At 29.3% G+C, this 22,690-nt stretch overlaps 4 protein-coding genes across 8 annotated transcripts in view; 1 reads left to right on the top strand and 3 right to left on the bottom strand.

The window, feature by feature from the left end:
- spri (sprint) overlaps positions 1-22,690 on the top strand; it is a 125,953-nt gene that overhangs the window by 2,860 nt on the left and 100,403 nt on the right. The gene's annotated exons all lie outside the window — the stretch shown is intronic.
- On the bottom strand, positions 5,648-8,570 carry LOC105667769 (pheromone-binding protein Gp-9-like). Of its 2 annotated transcripts, none has more exons than XM_012359776.2 (5): positions 8,361-8,570; positions 7,104-7,206; positions 6,759-6,874; positions 6,085-6,208; positions 5,648-5,975 (listed from the first exon to the last, which is right to left on the bottom strand). In XM_012359776.2, the coding sequence occupies exons 2-5, from the start codon at positions 7,138-7,140 to the stop codon at positions 5,890-5,892; spliced, it is 363 nt and encodes a 120-aa protein (XP_012215199.1). In that variant the 5' UTR covers positions 7,141-7,206; positions 8,361-8,570; the 3' UTR covers positions 5,648-5,889. The 2 variants fall into 2 exon arrangements, with proteins under 2 accessions (XP_012215199.1, XP_012215198.1); XM_012359775.2 differs by lacking the exon at positions 8,361-8,570 and adding an exon at positions 7,553-7,678.
- LOC105667771 (pheromone-binding protein Gp-9) lies at positions 11,359-17,371 on the bottom strand. Of its 2 annotated transcripts, XM_067348924.1 has the most exons (7): positions 17,247-17,371; positions 16,783-16,885; positions 16,046-16,173; positions 14,858-14,966; positions 13,289-14,632; positions 12,891-12,993; positions 12,286-12,340 (listed from the first exon to the last, which is right to left on the bottom strand). In XM_067348924.1, the coding sequence occupies exons 1-5, from the start codon at positions 17,286-17,288 to the stop codon at positions 14,547-14,549; spliced, it is 468 nt and encodes a 155-aa protein (XP_067205025.1). In that variant the 5' UTR covers positions 17,289-17,371; the 3' UTR covers positions 12,286-12,340; positions 12,891-12,993; positions 13,289-14,546. The 2 variants fall into 2 exon arrangements, with proteins under 2 accessions (XP_012215201.1, XP_067205025.1); XM_012359778.2 differs by lacking the exons at positions 14,858-14,966; positions 16,046-16,173; positions 16,783-16,885; positions 17,247-17,371 and adding exons at positions 11,359-11,515; positions 11,605-11,719 and having other exon boundaries at positions 12,225-12,340; positions 13,289-13,447.
- On the bottom strand, positions 18,448-21,441 carry LOC105667768 (uncharacterized). The gene is made up of 5 exons (XM_012359774.2): positions 21,293-21,441; positions 20,370-20,472; positions 19,459-19,586; positions 18,939-19,044; positions 18,448-18,763 (listed from the first exon to the last, which is right to left on the bottom strand). The coding sequence occupies exons 1-5, from the start codon at positions 21,332-21,334 to the stop codon at positions 18,672-18,674; spliced, it is 471 nt and encodes a 156-aa protein (XP_012215197.2). The 5' UTR covers positions 21,335-21,441; the 3' UTR covers positions 18,448-18,671.

Here is a 22,690-nt window from a genome sequence, read left to right as displayed (position 1 = left end):
TGCAATAATGCAAGTCTGCGTTGTGCATGTATTGCGGCATAATCCTTGAAAGCCCAGCAATTTTTAAAAATTTGTTTCTGTCGGCAATTTCAAGAACTTAATTGGGCACAAACATTTGTATCAATTCACGCGTGCAAGAGCGGTTTCGTTAATAAAGCAGCTAAAACTGCTGGGTGTGTAATAGCTAGGTATCGTAAACCGATAAACTGCAGTAATGAAAGCAAATGGCGTTATATATACGACGGCTTGAAACACCTTGTTGAAAGATCTCTTTGAAGCTTATTTCCTAAAATAATTTATTTTTACAATTCTTGATATAATATTAAAAAAGAATGATTTATTAATTTGTTTTTTATTATACTATACATTTACAACCGTATCACATATTATCCGTTAATAGCGGATTTCTAAGGTTTCTCATATGGTAAGGATATAAAAATCAATATGCAACATGCCTGAGTTTTTGACATTTTGATCTCTTAATGATCTGAGGAATCTGCTATTAACGAATATGATACAATTGTGATACGGTGTGTGTAGTATATATAAAAGTATTGTATATATACAAAATATATGAAAAATCTTTTTTTAATATTATGTCAAGAATCGTAAGAATGAGTTATTTTAGGAAATAGTTTTCAAGTGATCTTTCAACAGAGTACTTCAAGCTGCCGTATATATATATATATATAACGCCATTCGTCATTTGTGCTTTTATTCTTAATTTTATCGGTTTACGCACCTAGCAGTTTTAGCTGCTTTTTATTAACTAAACCGTTCTTACCGCGAGTGACGTGATACGTCTGGGACATTCTGTATATAAATGATATATATAAATTTAGTTTGAAATCTCTATATCTTATACCTAATTGTAAGTATGGCAATATTTATTATGCAGTCCATTACGTTTGCAGTAAGAAACAAAGTCTGTCCCGTGCTTTTTTTTCTCGTAAGATCACCGAAAACATGGAAATAAGAGATAATAATTCGTAAACGCATAACACTGACGAAAGTGTTATCAGAGGGAACGTATAATACATACACTAACGTGATAACTACGATATGCATACAAGTGTGTTTCTCGTTGATTCATGGAGAACAGATAAGCGAACGACAAGATATTTTTTGACGCACAGATTATACAGTATTCGATTGTTAGTTAAAATATTTTGCTTATATGTAATATATTTTTATTGCATATTCTTTATATTTCCTATATATTTAACATTCTTTATCTCTCAATATTTGGTCTTTGCTTTTAATTTTTTTTATTTCTAATTTTTCGCGTTTGTCTTGAACTTGTTTTATTTGTAGATACATTTTTGAATAATGAATCTTGGAGGGAAAAATATTTTCTACTTTAAAATCCTTTATTTAAAAAAAAAGATAAAAACTTTGACTATTATTCGTTCGTATTATTGATTTATTTTCTTCTACAAATTATTCTATGTATTATTTTTCTTCTACAAATCTACAATTAAATATATATATAAAAAAAATATATATATATCATATTAGCATATTTTAATAATAAAATAAGAAATTGTAATAACATTAGAAATTGAACTTAAAAAGTCATATTTCTGAAAAATTCTAGCCGTTGATTTTTAGTTAATAAATCTCAGATAAAATCACGAAATCATGGATAAAATTGTATAGTAATTAATCATAAATTAATGTTAATTTACAATTTATAATTTATAATGAGATATAATGATAATTGCAATGAGTAAATGAGTTGTTTAAATTTCCTGGATCAATTTTTTTGTTATATATTTGATTTTTATCTTTTTGCACGTGGGAATATCCGCGTCTTCTTGACATATCTTCCCTGGTAGAAATTCACTCTGGGCCTTATTATGGCCCCGACTAGCTTGTCAGTCACCAACTCGGGCGTGATACTGGCGAATTAGTCGGGGCCACACACGAAATCGTCATAAATGGCTGTGCCAGCGCCACAAATTCACCGTAATACTGACGGCTAATTTTGGATAATGATACTGAGGATAATTTTGGTATCCTTCATTTACTTGCAGTTACATATATAGTTATATTTTACACTGTAGAAATACCTAACGAATACTCCACGAATATTGTTCGCTCCATAATCTCGGAATTGTTCTCTACTCTTGTTTTTCGATAGTCGGCTTTGATTAGCGATGTCAATTCGCTCATTCGTGGCAATGAACTGTGTCGATATGTTGATATACGGTATTTATATCGTAGGATTGCTTGTGTGAGGGATAAATTACTCGAGACCGTGATTAACGAACAAGTAAAGATATATTAGAAGAGATACACTTTGCTACGCACGCGTCTTTCCCATTTCTCTCCTAACACCTACCACGCACGCATCAACTTAACAACAAGCGCTCTAACGCCACTTATTTCGATCCGTTTTCTCCTATTTCATCCGTAACTAACTAAAATCGCCTCCTACAATATGCAATACACAATGATAAATTATAAGGCTTGTGCGCGTATTGTGCAGGTTATCGCGCGGGTCATACATAAACTTGCTGAAGTAAAAATCTTTGCAGTAGTTGTGGTAGTATACTGTGCTTGTATTTTCGGAAAATTCCTCGTGACTATTAAACTGTAATTAATGTAATAACAAATTGACGTTGGATTCTACGCTGTTTTTAATATTTTTGCGTTTCTGCGCATTTCCTCAAAGATAATTTTAACTCTGTCGATGTGTTACAGTAATCTTTGAAACATGAAAAATGGAGCGTTCCTCGAAGTTTGTCCATACAAACATGTGTTTTTATCGAAATCTATCTGTATTTTAATGTTGTTTGGACTTAAAAAGAGAGAAAGGTCAATTTAAGTGAAACTGCGAATTTCTTAGTAGAAATAATATGTAAATTTAATAACTTATTGCAATTTTCTCGAAAAATAAATACACAAAAACTCACGTACTCACATTGTCACAATAATGTTAAATACTTAAACTTTTATGGCAGTATTTTCAATGAACAAAATAAGGGAAAGGAAGCAATTGCCTTTATGAGAGCTGTTTAACGAGAAACGACTGTTTCTCTCTCCGCTTGTCTCTTCTCTCGACGCTAAGCGTACGCCTATGGTGGTCCACGCGCCTAAAATCGATTCAGAGAGACACAGACAGGGCATGGACCTCCCATCCCTATGGTCGCTTCACGGTAACTCACTCGTGTACATCCGTGCTTCGTTTCATTTAGCTTGTGTCGGACAGAGCTATATTTGATACGATTTTACACGATTACGAAGTATATATTGTTTTGAAGTACATTACTTAATATTATCAAGATGAATGAGACTTGTTTTGTTTGAATGAGCATATACTATAATAATTAATCAGATCTTTACACATTTATTATATATATATTTATAAATTATATTACTTTTTTTCTAGAATATTTTAAAGTTTAAAATATTAACAATAAAATGATGAATGATTTTTATTTCCGTTCTCTTATCGCGTACTTTATCAAGCGAGTATAAACATGATCCATGAACGGCAAGTACTTGCCATAAAGCGAGTCCATAAATAAAGCGTTGGCTGCATCCTGCCGAAATTTCTGTGTAAGGGTGGGTTGCGAGGAGTAAACGTTAACGTCCTCCTCCTCTTAATTTTACGATCGCTCGTAACGGACGCTCCCGGCAAATTATTATGGGGAAAATTTCGCACTATACGCTGCATCGTCGCGAGAGAGTTTTCAAAGTGATCCCGAGGTCCAGAGAGTGTATAGCGTCTTTATGGAAGTTAAGTCTATTAGATTTTCGTTTTCGCGTCGCATACAAGTATCTATGTACATCTCTGTGTGTGTGTGTGTGTGTGTGTGTATATTGGAAATAAGTCTTATCTATCTCACACACACACACACACACACACGCACGCACGCACGCGCGCGCACACACACACACACACACACACACACACACAGCGTACTTATCCGTTTTGTGCATATACATGCCTTACAAATTGAACACGCAATTTCAGGAATACAGGATGTCCGAAGTCGTTTTTTTACTGAAATTGTGAAATACGAAATATGAAAGCTGAAATATGATCGTCAAGTTTGTCGGCGATTCAATTGTATTTTAAAAGATGAAGTTAAATGTACTGTTTTTATTACAATATTATATATACACACATTACACGTAATATGTACATATGTAAAATATATATATTTCGACGCATTGCTTGCGTCGCAAATAAGTGCCTTTAGCATTGTATTGCACATGGAATATTTTCAACCACTATTTGCATGGCCAAATTGCGATGGTAGAAATTTCAATGGAGATTTCGTGGCAGTTTTCATTCGCACACAACTTCGTGCATTCCTTCTGATGCGCGCTATACGAAAATTCCTTCAAGTATAGGAATTCGAAACTTTGATAGTATACCGTGCATTACATTAATGTTATCAAATCGTACACTTGCGTTATTAAATATTGATTCTAAGATGAATATTTTTTCAAATATTCATCGAAAGAAGTATTGTAATTAACAATAAAAAAAGAAACGATAAAACAAATAAATACTTTACATATATCTGCACGTTCTAGATAGAGTCGACTAAAAAGATAGAAAAACACGGTCAAAATCAATGCAGATGTAATCTGCCTGCGCATCATCGACTTAGAAACAAATTAAAATACACACTCGGAAAATGCAAAAAAGATTGATCAAAGAAGAATTTTTCAAAGCTCTAAAGTAAGTTACTTCTTTAAAATTATAGATAGAAATTTATTCACGAATTATAGATGGTTGAAAGCAAGCTTAATAGCGTCTCGAACTATAAGCTCAGGGAATTACCCACCACCTCAGAGTTTGAATGTGCGTGCACATTCACTGCGAGAGATCATAGGCGAAGCATGCAGAGTCGTCCTCTTGTTCGACCATAACTTAGGACATTCACAGATCGGAATCCGAGCGATGCTAATTTCAACGTGGAATCTCCCTGGCATCCCCCTTTCCGGTCATCATTTCGGGGGCGGTGCACCGCGAATTATATTAACCGCGACTTCGGCAATCCCCTCGCCCCCTTGTTACTCATCATTAAAGTCGATCCCTGTTCTCGAAACCCTCAGCAATTCGCGGTTCGTTTATTTAAGGAATTATCGATGATTTCATATAGATTAAGTAATATTTATTCGATAGACGTAGCATTATTTTGGCAGGAATTATAAAATATTATTTAAATGCAATAAATTTATACATTTTTATGTTTGAAAAATGTTATTTTTACATTTTTATCATATATTTTATATTTTTAAATCAAAATTTGGAATCAAAATTTCAAATTTGGAATACTTATAATATTTTGTTATTGTAATAAGTATAATATATTGTATTATTAGGAAAATTTTTTATGCACAATGAAAGATCGATCTATGTATATTTGACTTTCTAATTTTCTTTATGTCGTGAAACTTTAACCCGCAGAGACTACCGATCGCGAAGTACTTGCAAATATTTGCATCTACGATTTGCCTAGCTTTTCTTCCCTCACCTTTCTCCCCTCTTTCCGTCCCTTCCTCTCTCCTCGATTAGAATAATTGTCGTGCTTCCGATAGTTACCATCTTAGTTCTATAAATTATCTAGGTCTAAAAAATAAACTTGATATAGCATTGATAGCGAATTATAATGAATAGTTATCCTGTGGTTTAAGAAGATTTATTTTATTTTACAAAATTTGATATTGTTTTTTTTTTCTTTTGGTGAAATTTCTTTTATTAATTGATAAAATATTACAAGAAGATAATAATTGCACTTGTATCAAGAAAAAATTGATTTTAACTCCTTAAAAGCGCATACATTGCTTAAATTCAATATTTTATATCCATTAAATTATTGCTAAAATCTAGTATAATATTTTAATATTCTATCTTATTATACTTTTTCAAACATTCCTTAAACGGTTTATTTCCGTAGCTGCACACAGGAGGATCTTAATAGCTACTTCGCATTCGTCAGTCTTGCTTTTAACTGAAATGTTACGTACACGAATAAATATAATTATTACAGTATATTTATACAGTATAAGTATATTTTTTAAATTAATATCTCAATTTTATGTCTTTTAATCGGTATTAACCTTGATCGGTACATTTATCCAATATTCGATTGCCTATGGCGATGCCTTCACTGTCTGTGTGTGAGCGCATTCTAGTGTTCACAAATTCCTTTATCTTCTCCACATTGATATGTGGACCTAAAAGCTGGAATTCACATAACATATAATTAATGAATAATATAATTATGAAAAATAAATAATTTGCTAATATAACTATTATCAAAATACAAAAACAAAGTTGGAAATATTTTTATCATTAAATAAACGATTATGAAAAGATGCTAAGTTTTGCTAATTTTAATTATTTATATTTTCGAAACGCTCACCATCAGAATTATAACAAAAAAATTAAATTACTTTTGAAAACTATAAAAAGCTTTATGCAACAAAAATTATAATTACAATTACAGTTTTCGAAATCGACTTAATTTTTGTTATAATTCTGACAGTGCGCACTTTGAAAATATATACCATTAAAATTAGTGATATTTGGCATTTTTTAATAAACATTTATTTAATGAAAAAAATATTGTCTTTCGTTTGTATGTAAATAAAACTGCAAAATGTTCTCTGTTAGAAGATATTTTATTTTTCTTGCTCCCTATGTGCATTTAAAAATAACAGCTAATTAGTTTCAGCAACTTCCCATAGGACTGTATGTATAAATTATTTTTTACAATATATTTAAATATTACCATTCCTTTTTTCTGAAGTAGGCAAGCAAATAGACAACCGACTTTTAAAACAGATTTATTGATATCCACTGTCTTCACATCATCGTACATTAATTGATCCAATTTCATGAAATCCTCTAGAAAGTAGAAATTAGTTAAAATGAATAGTTTCATGTTGATAAGATATGTAAGTTAACATTTTACGAAACGAGGTTTCGTATTTTATAACCAACTTGATCTCCTAAATAAAAAGTACATAAATTTATTCGTATGGAATATCAAAATAATATTATAATGCTCAATAATTGATATCTTAAGTACGCCATTAATTATTAATAGTTGATAACAAATTTCGAGTAAACTTACCGGGCACAACATTTGTTTTATTCATACAAATCTGCATGTCTGTTTTTGATATTGATAATTCCTCCGCTATTCTCTCCGCAAAATCATCATTGACACTTGTGGTCTGTAACAAATATAGAAAAACTATTAGCAGTATAGATAATTGATGATAATAATTTGTTGAAAAAGAATTGAAATTAAAATTAAAAGAAATAAGATTAAAGTTCATGAAATTTTGAATTAAAATTAGTGAACAGTGCTTTTATATCGTAGGATTAATGAAAATAGAAACTTTTTTTAAAGATGTTTTCTTTACACGGAGACAAAAAGTTTATTATTTACTTTAATTTTTCTCTTATAAAATGTATTTTAGCTTTATCTTTTCTTATTGATATTTGTTTAATAATTTTAATATCAATTTAATTATAGCTATACATATGTTCTTTACGCTATAGAAATATAATACTTACAAGGGCAATAAATAGATAAAGAATGAATATTGCTCGTTTCATGATTTCAAAATTGTTTCCTACACGTTTCTCGCTGGTTGACTCCGACTGACGATGCTACTTGGCTTGTCCGGCAATAAACTGCCGTTAATATTTTGATATACAATATTTATGTGCTATGCATAGTGATAAAATATTACGTATTACGGAGGTTATCGCGCGGAACGTTAGTACAAACTTGGCAAGGCAGGGAAGTTTCTTAATAATTATGATAGGAAGTGATCATTGACGTGTTGTGCTAGTATTTTCGTGGAAACAATCAACTATTATACTGTATTAGCATAATTGATATATTTACATTTGATATCTAATTAATTTTTAATATACACATGTATTTCTGCTTCATTTTGTCTCGCTTTACTTTATCATTAAAAAGAGAGGGGGGAAACTTGAACTCTGCACAATGATATTTGAAACTGTTCTTTTACTTTATTATTTCCACGCGAACAAATATGAAAAACGAACTGAGATTTCAATCGACAAAGTAAACTATACTACAGATATTTAATTATGAATCAAATTGTTAGAAACAAACTTTTATGATAAATTTACCGCGTTTTTTTTTTTTTTTTTTTTTTTTTTTTTTTTTTTTTTTTTTTTTTTTTTTTACGGAAATTAGTTTTTCTTTATTAATCGATTTCTTTTTATTCGATTCTCATGCAGATCTATTATTTCAATAAAGAACAATAAATATTTCAGGATTTACTTAATTTTTATTACGAAAATTAAACATCTTAATATTTATTTGAAATAATAAATGATAAATTACTTATCGAAAAGTTGTTCCGTCAATGCTCGATATTTCGGAGTTTCTTCCTCTTCTTAGTTGTCTGTCGATGCTTCTGTGGCACCCATTTTCGAAAACACAATTATTATTATACGAGCAACAATAATCACGAATTTTCTTTGCATCTTGTTCGAATGTCTCCGTACGAATGATAACAAGATGATAGTGCGCGCGACATAGCAACAAAAACAAATAGCACGCATCAAATGAGTCGGCATCAAAGCATTTTACGTGCTTAAAATATTTTATGTATGATATATGTATGTGTTTAAAAAAAATTTTTTTTTTATAATTTCCGTCATATACATGGGCCTGACGTATACCTGACGTATACATGTGTATGAAGTTAGCCCCATACTTTAATAAAATTAAAATAATCGAAATTGTACTGCATTGTACTAGTTTTGTACCAAATTGTACCGTAGTCACGGACTAAGGAATAGAGGGACCGAGTCTAAAGTCTAGGCGAGAGGGGATGGTAATTCAAGCGTGCGGGGGGGGGGGGACTGCTTTCCGCCATATTGATGTAGCGATTCTCACACAGAGATTCTGTGTCTGTGACATGGTTACACTCGTGTAGTGGTGCCACTAGATATAACGAGTGACAAGCGTAAAGAGATTAGGCGGTTTTATTATTGTTGTACTATAATTTTGAAACTTATTTTGAAACTTTATTATAATGTGTTTAGTTTTTACATTTTAGTAGACATTTTATTTTTCTGTTTTTGACATTTTTTATAAAATAAATACTTTAACTTTTATTACTCTGAGGCTCTGCATACAGTAGACAAAATATTAGAAATAGCAATAAACATTTAATATTAAAAAGAGAAATTATTTTACATCTAACAAGAGAATAAAATATATTAATTAGTTCTAATTCTTATTTCTTAATTCATGCATTAATTTTTTCTATTCTTTTTATTTTTTAAATAAATAATTCCAATTTCTTATTTCTAATATTTAATAATTATTCCTATTTCTATTTCCTATTTTGTTTATTGTGCGCAGGATCTGACTTTCATTTCTCACACATACGCAAATAGTGAGTTCTATGTGTGGTGATTACTAAACGAATATGGCGGCCCCCCCCCCCGCCGCAAACGTGCTCCCCCGATACAGCTTGTGCTCCGTTCCTCTATTCCTTAGTCCGTGACCGTAGTTAATTTTTCGAAATCACGCGCGGATTTCTAAAAAATCGAAATTTTTGAATTTTTTGAGTAGCCCCACACTTTTCGAAAAATGATTTTTTCTCGACTATACTATATTGTACTAGATCTACCGAACATTGTACCGTTTGAAAAAAATTCCTAACAAATTTGGATTTTGAGAAAAACGAGAAAATCGAAAAATTTTAGACATTACGTAATTACGGTAAATCGGCTATTTTTTAAGATATCGAAACGCGGCCAACGGGGTTCGAAAAAGAATCGTTTGTACCGGTTTGTACCGCTTTGAATTTCGTTTGCACCTCAACCGGACCGGAAGTACCGAATTTTGCAATTTTTAACAATACGTAAATACGGTAACTCGGCTGTTTTTTAAGATATCGAAACGCGGCCAACGGGGTTCGAAAGAGAATCGTTGGTACCGGTTTGTATCGCTTTGAATTTTGTTTGCACCTCAACCGGACCGGAAGTACCGAATTTTGCAATTTTCAACAATACATAAATACGGTAACTCGGCTGTTTTTTAAGATATCGAAACGCGGCCAACGGGCCTAATTTTTTTGAAATTTTTTTTTATTTAAATCCCGTTGGCCGCGTTTCGATATCTTAAAAAATAGCCGAGTTACCGTATTTTCATATTGTTAAAAATTGCAAAATTCGGTACTTCCGGTCCGGTTGAGGTGCAAACGAAATTCAATGCGGTACAAACTGGTACAAACAATTCTCTTTCGAACCCCGTAGGCCGCGTTTCGATATCTTAAAAAATAGCCGAGTTACCGTATTTACGTATTGTTAAAAATTGCAAAATTTGGTACTTCCGGTCCGGTTGAGGTGCAAACGAAATTCAAAGTGGTACAAACCGGTACAAACGATTCTCTTTCGAACCCCGTAGGCCGCGTTTCGATATCTTAAAAAATAGCCGATTTGCCGTAATTACGTAATGTTCAAAATTTTTCGATTTTCTCGTTTTTCTCAAAATCCAAATTTGTTAGGAATTTTTTTCAAACGGTACAATGTTTGGTACAACTAGTACAATGTAGTACAGTCGAGAAAAAATCATTTTTCGAAAAGTGTGGGGCTACTCAAAAAATTCAAAAATTTCGTTTTTTTTGGAAATCCGCGCGTGATTTCAAAAAATGAACTACGGTACAATTTGATACAAAACTAGTACAATGCAGTACAATTTCGATTATTTTAATTTTATTAAAGTGTGGGGCTAACTTCATACACATGACGTATACATGTGCTGTCACCTTATTGTTCGCACGAAACATTCGAGCAGGCAAAACGCGACAGAAATTCAACGAAGTTATTAATTAAATTTTAACAGTTTAAACTGTTTGAACACATTTTCAGTCTGAGAACTTTGACATTTGATCTTGAGATCCGAGTTCGAATTACTCGACTACCTGATATTTCCAAGCACTGCTTTATATTATACTATACTATTACTTTTAATCGACTATCGCTAAAGACCTAATGTAGCAAAAATAGCAATATATAAAATTAAAACTTATTAAACATTAATTAATTAAAATTAATATATCTGGTTTTAGTATGTTAGCGTCACATATCTTGTTAAACAATTTGAAAAGAATATTAAGATTTAAAATTATATAATAATGAGATATATATTTATAATAATCAAACATCAAAAAATATGAGTTAATAGATTTAAGAATTTGGCTGTTTAATAATCATTTTTATTGTAATATAGACAAAACAATATATCAGAATATTGGAATTATTTCTAAAACATATAATATTAACGATTTTCTTATTAGAAAGGAAATAGTATGTTTATACAATAATTGTGATATTAATTTATTATATTTTTCTTGTCATTACTTCAAAATAAACAAATTAATTCATAGATCTGGTCATTATCCTTGCGAAATTACATAAAATCTTTCCAGAGGCATATCAAGAGATCGAGAGACTTGTCGCACATGTCCGGTTTTGTTTTAACTGAAACAATAATATAATTATTATTTGTAGAGATTAGTAAGCGTTATACAATTCTGATCAGCAGTTTTTTTGTATTAATTGTAGTATACCTTGTTCGACACAACGATGCACGGTTGCGTAGATTGCGGCCTGAGTACCAGGATTTAAATGAGCATGTGCCGATTTGCCGTACAGCTTGTCTTTCTGAATCTCTGACTCCGTAATCTAAAATTGTACAAGATTGATTTGGTTTTATAAATAATATTATGTAAAAATTAGTTATTAGTTGTTTTGGATAACAAATCGATTCCCATAATAGATTTGCAAGTGGATAGATTTAGAGGTGTGTTTCAGAAATACAGTGAAATAGAGACTCTCTCTCTCTGTGTGTGTGTGTGTGTGTGCGCGCGCGCGCGCGTGCGTGCGTGCGTGCGTGTGCGTGCGTGTGTGTGCGTGCGTGCGTGTGCGCGTGCGCCAGAGCGTGTGCGTGTGTGTGTGTTGTATTAAATTTGATTTGTAATTAAATCATTTTTTTCTATCAAAGTTGATATATAATTATTTTCACATTAAACACATTAAATAATTGTCCGCTTATATAAAAAAAGAATTAAAAATAATATCAATGAGATATCAATGAGATTTTTATTTTAATTTTTTAATTTTTCTAGAAACTATTTAAAAAGAAAAAATGATTTTATACATTATAATTTATAATGCGCATTATACTTACTATGCCTCGCTTTTGCAAAATGCACAATGTGAAACAACCATTTTTCCTCGTTTTTTCTTCATTTTCGGGATTCTTATAGGAACCATTTTTTATTTCCACGTTTGTAATCAAATCAGCTGGAAAGTATGAAATAATGATTACTTATTATTATATCATTTTATATGGGAATAATTTTTAAATTATTTTTATGGTATTTATTAAATATTTAATTATTTTGCGTTTTTACTTATATATAATTAGCATGAAAAATATTTGTAAAATATTAAAAATAATCAAGATTACTATATATAAAATTTAAGATTTAAAAGTTTGCATCTTTATTTATATTAATATTATATTTTATTTAGAAAAAAACGAATCTAATACATGTTAAAAGGGGTTTCAAGGGGTTTATAAGTTGAATCAAGCAAAATTTTTTTACATGAATCCACGTTTTAAAATCATCTTGAATTTTTATAATAAAACTAACAATAAGAATATATTGTTTTTGTATGCAGAAACAAATAAAAATGACGAGAAAACTCAATTTATAAAAAAGGGATCATATATGTATACAGTTTCCATATCTTCTCTGATTTTTGGCTGTAAAATATGTTGTTAAAATCAGAAAAATCATGGATATCAGAGATATCTTGTACATATAAATAAATTTTAAACAGATCTTACTTTCCGCCAGATTTGCGTTCTCGTAACATTGTTGTAAATCCTCGGTGGATAGCGATCCGCCGTGTAAAGCTGCGTCGGCGATAGTACTTGCATTGGCCACCACCTAAAATCAATATTGTTATAAGCTACAACAAAGCAATACAATAAAATTATATAAAGCAGTACAATAAAAATACAGTCGAGATGTAATAGCTTTGAAAACTATATTTTATTATTAAGTTCAACTTTAATTCAAAAATATCTTATGTCTTTAAAAAAGAAAAAAGATTGAAGAAAACTTGGGAAAAAGTAAATTGATAAATATTTATTTTAATTGTGGTAATGATAATTTAATTATGGCTATTAATTAATAATAGCTATGGTTAATATTTAATACTAATTGAATTGTCACTACTTACGGCGGTTGCCATTAGACAGACGAGTAGTGCGAAGGATTTTATCATTTTTATTTCAATAATTTGTTTCACAAGAGACACACTTTTGACGAAGTGTCGTAAACTAATGGAGAACACGCCACTGAGCTTCTACTTATATATCTGGTGCAAACGCTAAATATGGCGATTATTGGCAAGATGAAAACGCTAGAGGAAACTTGTCGATATTATCTGATATGCGGGTAAAAAAGTTAAAGGAGGAAAAACTTTCTGTATCATGCGGTCGATGCACGGATCAAGGAAAATGTGCGCGCTGATTGGGAATTCACACCGCTATTTGCGTCACGTATCTCTCGGTCGATGTAAAATATTGAAACTTTTCACAACGGGGAAACTATTTATTACAATATATCAGAAATACGAAATATTTGATGTTCCAATTTAAAAATTACACATCGTAACGAGTGTTCAGAATTCTAAATACAGTATTATGTTTGAAGTATTTGAAGATTTGCAATACCTAAATAATAGAAGATTTTTTTAATGTTAGAAAAAGTTGTATTGATCTAAAAATTTAAATAGTTTTTTTTTTTTTTTTTTATGTTTTAAAATTTATTCTAAAAAAGGTTTTATATTCTCGAAAAGATCTGATGTTTAAAGAAGTTTCCAAAAATGTAAATACACTTAAAGAATTTATGATTTAAAATGAGTATTGCGTTGGAATAAATGAAGCAAACAAGACAAGTTACATATTATCTATGAAACTGATTACACCGAGGAATTTCCCGTGTTTTTAAAATTGAAATAAATGACTTCACGCGACCTCCTTTATGAGCAAAGAACGATATCACATGTGTTTTGAAAACACTGCTTTGATCTGAATAATATTTGTTAAAATAACTCATAAAATGTTCATCGATAAAAGTTCATTTTATTACAATTTTATCATTTAAAGAATTATCCATTTATTTATATTGTCACAGAGATTCTTTTTCATGTAAAAATACTAATTAACAAAATGAATACATACGACAAAATCTTTAAAAACACCGATTATGTTGTGTTTCAGGAGAGATAAGTGGGTTGTATCAAATTTTTAATTAATCTTTTTTATTTTATATTAGCAGCATGATTTATTAGTAACTAGATTTATTGTAAATCTACAGAAATTTACGCCGATGACGGTGATTTTTCTTCTACGCACATTATTGCACAACATAAAAAATTCGGGTACCGTTTCTGGTTCAGATAGCATAACGATAGTGCTTAGTGTACGAATCGCTTATCTTTTGCCTCCATAATTACTGACAAAGCAAACTAATAATCCGAACACTCTATCTTCCTTAGTCATAGCATCGTTTTTGTTCACTGGAGAAGTCAAAATAGAAATTATTGGCTATAATATAATAGAAAAATTAGATGCAAATCGTATATTCTAAAGAACTAATTTTGAAGTATTTACTTCTTTTATTAATTTATGAAAATATATTAAAACACCACGCACGCACAGAAGTTTAGCACAGTTATAATTATGATTGTAACGAAATTAAGAGAGAGTATTTTCTATTTTATTTTAGATTTATGTATACTTACGGTCAATGATACATTCTGTTATAATTTGCTCGCTTGGCATCTTCTTATCTTTATTATGGTCCACCATTTCTTGAAGTATCTTGCTTACAACCAGCTTAGAATTTTTCATCTAAAATTAATAAAATGGAATTGGTAAAAAACATAAAGTGCGCGCACTAGCATATATATGTATGTATATTGTTAAATTATATGTGACAAATTAATTATTGCAATTATTTTGTTTAATTTTGATTAAGTTTAATTTGGCAATACATTTTATCATATATGATCGATAAAATATCATTTATTATAGTTAATAATAAATTTTATTATTTATTATTTTTATATTATATTTTGCTCATACATTTTAGTACATAATGTGTAGTACATATTGAACAAAATTTATACGTTTATTTTATTATAATAGCAATGTGTTCTCCAAATTTTTGGAATTTTTGATCCGGAAAAGATTTTATAATGCGACAAAAGTATAAGATTTAAAGCTATGAGAATGTCTATAAAAGCTAATTTTATAGGTATAAAAAGTTCTGTCACAAAATGTTAATATACTATAACATATAATTAATATATTTAAGTAAATTTTAATTTGTTTAATGTGCACAACATTTCAGTGGAAATAGTCGGAAAGTAAAATGTTTCAAAAATTTCATTATTACATCATATAATACAGCGCTCGGAATTAGTTGCACATTTCGGGCCGATTCCCGAGATGACGCCTCCTGTTCCCCCACTACCGCTCGGCCGCTGGCGGCCGAGCCGCCGATAGCTCTGGCGCAGGAGCGTTTTATATAAGAAATAGGCTGGGTTGTTGAGGCACCTCTCAGAAAATAGTAATATTTTTTTTGCTACATAAATAATGTTTATTTTCATTAATAATTAAATATATATATATTATGTATTAATAAAAATAAACATTATTTATGTAGTGAAGAAAGTGTTACGATTTCCCGAAAGATGCCTAAACAATCCAGCCTATTTCTAATATAAAACGCTCCTGAGCCAGAGCTATCGGCGGTCCGGCCGCCAGCAGCCGAGCGGTAGTGGGGGAACAGGAGGCGTTGTCTCGGAAATTGGCCCGAAATGTGCAACTAATTCCGAGCGCTGATATAATAGAATCAATCCAGTTATAATTGTCATTATAGCTGTTTTTCAATAATTATGTGCAAAGATTACAAATGCAATTATTACCATATTTTTCTGCTCCAACAAGCACGCTATAAAACGATTGAGTTTTGCGACAGATTGTTTGGCTTCTTCATTGAAATTACCATTATTTATTATTTCCGCCCACTTTTTCCATCCAGCATCTATCTCATCTGTTGTGAAAAATTTTTTTAATTATGTAAAATTTTGAGATCTGCATCTTTTATGCACATTTTTGCCAAAAAGAAGAATTTTCTTATATTTACTATACTTGAATGGAGAGAAAAATTTTTTACTTACATTATTTAATATAATTTTCTAAAGTCTATTTTTGAAATTTGCTTTCCTGAAGATGGAAATTGTTGAAGATTTTAAATTTAAAAGCTATTTTATTTGTAAACTTTAAATTAAAAATTTTTAATTTAAAGTTTACGAAAATAAAACTCTCCAAAATTGTAAGCTTTATATTCTAAATTGTAATTTTTAATTTTTAATTTTTGATTACTTATAAATTATAATCACTAAATTTATTTATTTCCCCGTCTGTTAAACTGACACAGCCAAACACTTGAGCAAATTAAATATATACAAAAAGTTAGTGATATTTTTATTGCTAAATTGTTGCTGTATTTTTTATTTTGTTATTCCAGTCATTTCATTAAGAAAATGATTCGAAAGGCATCCGAGAAAACGGCACAAACTTTTATATATATATTTAATTCGATTATGCTAAAGTGACCGTGATAGCTTAATAGACGTTTTATTTCCGATATATAACTTACCCCTATTTATCTCAGTTTCATCTAAACATATTCGCATCGTCTTCTCGTCAGTCTCGTACTCCTCTGCTAAATCTGTTATGTCTTCTTCCTCATCTGCAATCGCCTAAAATATAATTATATTATATATGCATATTACATATTTCTCTGCGTTAACATAACTTTTATATTTTATTGTTGCAGATGATCAAAATAATTAAATTATTCAAAGTTTATAACAATATATAAAATACTAAACATAATGATAAGACATTAATTGAAAACGTAATAAGAAATATAAATAGAAATAAAAGTATTACATTTTTTTTAGTGAAAAAACTTAATTTAACATTAGTATTAGCATATTTTAAAGACTTGAAATTATACAAATTATGTGAAATATTTTAGTTAGCTTGTTCTCTATGAATAGAAAAGGAAGAAAATTAAAATAATTATTGCGATAATAAAGATAAATAAGTTGTACATACGATAGCGACGAGCGTTAGAACGAGAAACGCGATTTTCCTCATTTTTTAGTGACAGAAACAAGCAGCTTGCATAAAGTTAATCGACCAACTGAACGTAAGAAGTAATACTATGGCTCATATTTATATCGTCGTCGCATACTATTGTACGTAATCTTATGTTACACAAAAGACAATTTTGTATATACACATATATATGTATATATGCACGGATGTGTGCGGAAGTACGAGTAGTATAATTAGCTGACGTAGCAAATCTGCCTAAGTTTCAGGAGCATCGCGATATTATCGCGATGCTACCGCAATAGTGCAATTGTTTCGTACTCCCGTATGTGTGTACAAATTAACTCCTTGTATGAGATTGATCTATTACATTCAGGAAAGATGTATTATTTGTTCAGTAGAGTTAATATTCAGTATGCTTAACAAATACATACAATAATACATACATACAGTAATATTTATTAAATTTCTTAAAATATAGAAATAATATTAGTACGATAATATATTATAAAAATTAATATTACAGAAAAATTAAAAATTAAAATATTAATATTTCTTTTATTTAAATTCATGTGGTGTTATCAATAGAAGCACGATACCAATTGTACCAAATTAGCTTTTCATCATTGTTAAAAAGATTCTCAATGTATGATGTATGATAGTTTCGTTTGTTTACTTTAATCACTCTATAATTCTATGATCGAAATAGCTCCGCAACACACTGTCCTACAATATATTTTTCTATCGGATTACTAATGGTTACTGTAGAATTGAAAAAGAAACATAGCGTTTTTTGCATCTTTGTTTGCTGTTTTATTAGCAGGTATAAACTTGGAATCAGCAGATTACTTTCGTAAATTTTAATAATTGCCAAAGAAATGTAAATAATTTTACTTAATCTTGCAAACTACATTACAAGAATTGCAGTGTACGATTAGATTGAACTGAATTCTTTTCGGAAATATGAAGTTGATTTGTCTTATAAATAAGAGCAGATTGCGTTAGATATATTTTTGAATTTTTGTGCGAAAAGTCTGAACATCAAGTTTATGGGAAATAGAGCAAAATCAGATTTATGAATGATGTTTGGATGTGCTTACATCCAAATTTCCTGAAAATTTAATTGTTTTATAGTTGAATTGTTTCATATTTGCAAATAATAGAAAGAGTTGGTGTTACAAGGTAAATAATTTATTAAATATTTAATTAGTCTATGTTTTATTTTAATATCAGCACTATAATTTTTTATTAGTAACAAGATTTATGATAAATTTGCGAAAACTTTATTTTTATTTCGCTTTGACGACGATAAAACCCCGATGACGGAAATTTCTCTTTTACGACGCTACCACTACACAATATAAGAAATATCACAATTTCCGATTCAGATAGCATTAACATGTTATACAAAACCCTTTTCACTTTTTATTTTTCGCCGTTATTTTCTTGATCGTCCATGAAGCAGAGTATTAATTCTAGTGCCCTATCTTCCTTATTCATTTCATTGGCTTCGTTTACTAAGAGAAATCAGATAAAAAATTAGTGGCATATTATATACAAAAGAAAACATTTTAAAAAAATACACAATACATATACAATACATATTGACTAAGAAGCAGTGCGTACAATTGCAATTGTAACGAAATTAAGAGAGAGTGTTTTCAATTTTATTTTAGATTTATATATACATACTTTCATTCACGCATTCTGTTATATCTTCCTTGCTTGGCCCGTGCTTTGTTTCTTCTGAATCCATCATTTCAAGTATCTTGTCTAGAACCAGCTTTGAGTCTTTCATCTAAAATAATAAAAAATATGAAACTATATGTGTGTGTATTGTCAACTGACATGCTCGGAATTAACTATTGCAATTCTTTTGTTCAATTTCGATTAAGTTTGATTGTATTTGGCGATATATTTTACCGTATTGTTGATAAAATACAATTTATATTTTTATTTTATTATGTTAATTTTATATTTAAAATTTTTATTAATTAATCCGAAATTTTTATTTATTAATCCAAAAATGTATACAAGAAAAATATAGAACTTAAATTTGAAAATTTAAAATATATAATATTTTAACGGAAATAATTGAAAAATAGTGGTATAAAAATTTGTACATTATATATACAGTCAATCTCGTTATAATTGTCATTAGGGTTTTGTACTAATACTAGTTATGTATAAAAATTGCGAATGCAATTGTTACCATATCTTTTTTCTCCAGCATGCATGCCAGAAAACGACCATGTTTCATAATAACTTTTTTGGTTTCTTCGTCGAGATCGTTTTCACTCTTCATTTCCATAAATGTTTGCTGCGCAGCATGAATTTCCGCTATCGTAGAAAATTTTTTTAATTATATGAAAAATTTAATGATATTTTTTGTGAATATATTTTATGAGGAAGAAAAATTTGTTAAATGCTATATACACATATATCAGATTTTTCAGACTACATTGATAATTAATACAAAACTTAATAAAAATTAGAGAGAAACAGATGAAATATATAAAGGCATTGCTTATTAGAGTATTAGTGGACATTACTTAAATAATCTTATATAAAATTTGAGCATTAACGTATACAATTTTCATCATTGATTTACCCTTTATTCTATTCTATTTTATTCTATTCTCTTTCTCTCTCTCTTTCGCCTCTCCTCTCTCCTTTCTCTTTCTTTTTATATTCTTTCTATATATTTTTTAAATATTTTTATAATTAAAAATGTTTATATATTTTTTATATATTTTTTTTCTATATATTTTTTATCTACAGAGTGTCCCATGGGAATGATATATAAACAAAATATTTATTCTAATAAACATTTATTTAATGATAAAAATATTGTCTTTAGGTTATATGTAAAGCAAACTGCAAAATGTCTTCTGTTAGAAGATATTTTCTTGCTCTCTATGTGCGTTTAAAAATGACAGCTAATTAGTTTCAGCAACTTCCCTGTACTTTGTATATATTTCTATATATTCTTTCTATATATTCTCTATATGTTTTAAATTTTTATCTTTAAATTTTACATTTTAAATTCTAGTTTCTAATTTTTAATTTTTGTGATTCATAAACTTATAAGTTTACGAATAAATATAATCCGACGTAACTTACCTGTATTTGTATCAGCTTCTTGAAAACACATCTCTACTGTCTGCACATCTGTTTCGAATTTTTCAGCTAAATGTTTCACGGTCTCTTCTTCGTTTGCTATCGCCTAAAATATGATTATATTATCATTTCTTCGTGGTAATAAATTTTTATATTATCAAATTGCTTAATAATCAAATTCCTTATAATTTATGACATAAAATACTAATTATGATGATAAAAAGTATATTAATAAAATATATGCACAGAAATAAACGCATTATATCTTTTTCAATGAAAGAAATTTAATTTAAAATTAATATTTCAGCATATTTTAAATACATATATGATTGAATTATATGAAATATTCACTGTTGTGAACCGGGATATCAACTTTATAAAAATATGGAAACAAATAGTATAGTCTGTTTGTACTTTGTATCTATTTGTATCATACTTTTTTTGTTTGTACCTCAAAAGGTTAAAAATTATAAAGGGATTACAAAATGGTCAACACTCAACTAGAAGATATATTAATTTTATTAATACCATTCGAAAGAGCATTGTGTGTATCTCAAAAATTCGGAAATACAGCATTTTACAACTTTTAATAATTGACTAAGAGTGGAACTCTGTTAATTTTTAAGATATCTTGAAACGGCCAACTCCGAATTAACTCCAAACCATTTGAGGTACAAACGATGCTTTTTCGAATGGTATTAATAAAATAATTTAAATATCTTATAGTTGGCTGACCATTTTTTGACCCCTCCATAATTTTTAATCCTTTGAGGTACAAACAAAAAAAGTGGAGTACAAACGAAGTACAAACAGACTATATTATTTATTTTTATATTTTATGAAGTTAGCAGCCAGGTTCACAACAGTGAAATATTCTAACTAGATTAGTAAATAATAATGATAAGTAATAGATAAATTGTACTTACGGCAGCAACGAGCGCTAAGACGAAGAGTACGATTCTCTTCATTTTCCTGTATTACTTTAATGCCGCAAACGAACAACTTGTATAAAGTTAATCCACCAACTGGACGCAAGTAAACTGAACGTATACTATGGCGCATATTTATATTGTCGTCCCACACCGTTCTATATGATCTTACGTCACTGATATGCGAAAGACAATACTGTATCTGTGTACATGTACGATTATGTGTATGTGCGCGGATTTGCGGAAGCGCGAGTAGTATAATTGGCTCACATATCAGATTTGCATAAGTTTCGATGGCGTTGCGATATCACAGTGCCGCAATATTACAATTGTTTGGTGCTCATATGTGTATGTGTGCAAATTAGGTGTTCGTCTATATATATGTATATATAACATTCACTTCAACTTCTATTCAGAAAAAACACACTAATTGTACCTATATGTATAGAGTTATTGTTCAGAAAGCTTAACAAGCGGTAGCAAAAATTGATACAAGTATTATATAAATAATATAAATATTATATAATATAAAAATTTATATATAAATATAAAATGTATTTTAAATAGAAAAAAGCATTCGATTGTTAAAGAATATTCTTCAGATTCAACAAGCACACAATCAATAGCAAATTGAAAAACAATAATAGCGAATTACGATGAGATCATAAGCGATAAAAGTGATGGCGGCAAATTACGATGATAAATGATAAAAATAATGACGAGAATTACGGCAACTATTCAAGGTTGCTGAAGTATGGTCTTGTTATAACACGTAATAGATACACACAATGTTAGGATTTAGTTTGATTTTTCTTTTGATTATACTTAACGGCAAATAGTTTCTGCAAAAGCGAAATTTTTTTGGCCTTGTTGTCGGCTTCGGAACTGGATAATAAAATATAACTAGAGATACAGATGACACATATATGTATCTACGATGTAAGCGATTGATTCTTTTTCTAACACAAAAGTGTTATTTCTTTGATATATGTGACTTTATTTTATATGATTTTAGTAAATGCAATTGTAGTGTATCAAATAGAATAATTTGAATTAATATTTGTCATAAATTTACTTTTGGAATAATTTATAAGTACTTTTTTATACATTATATTGTTTTTAGAAACAAGTTCTTTTACATATTATTTTATTTTTATTTTCTATTTTTATTTAAATTTTCATAAAACCTTTGAGACAATTTTTATATCTGAGAATTTTAATAAAAATTTGAAAATTTGTAATTTTTCAAATTTGGAAATTGTGAAAATTATCACAAGTAAATCATTTTGATTTTTTAACTCAAGAAGAACGTTCGCTTTAGGAAAATTGCTCTTAAAACCGATTATTTGCCATAGTATCTAGAATGTCATCTTCTATAATTTCTTGTTTCAACCC

This window comes from Linepithema humile, chromosome 2 (genome assembly GCF_040581485.1).
Source record: "Linepithema humile isolate Giens D197 chromosome 2, Lhum_UNIL_v1.0, whole genome shotgun sequence".
In the NCBI taxonomy this organism is placed as follows: domain Eukaryota; kingdom Metazoa; phylum Arthropoda; class Insecta; order Hymenoptera; family Formicidae; genus Linepithema; species Linepithema humile.
This window is presented reverse-complemented; position numbering and strand designations above follow the sequence as displayed.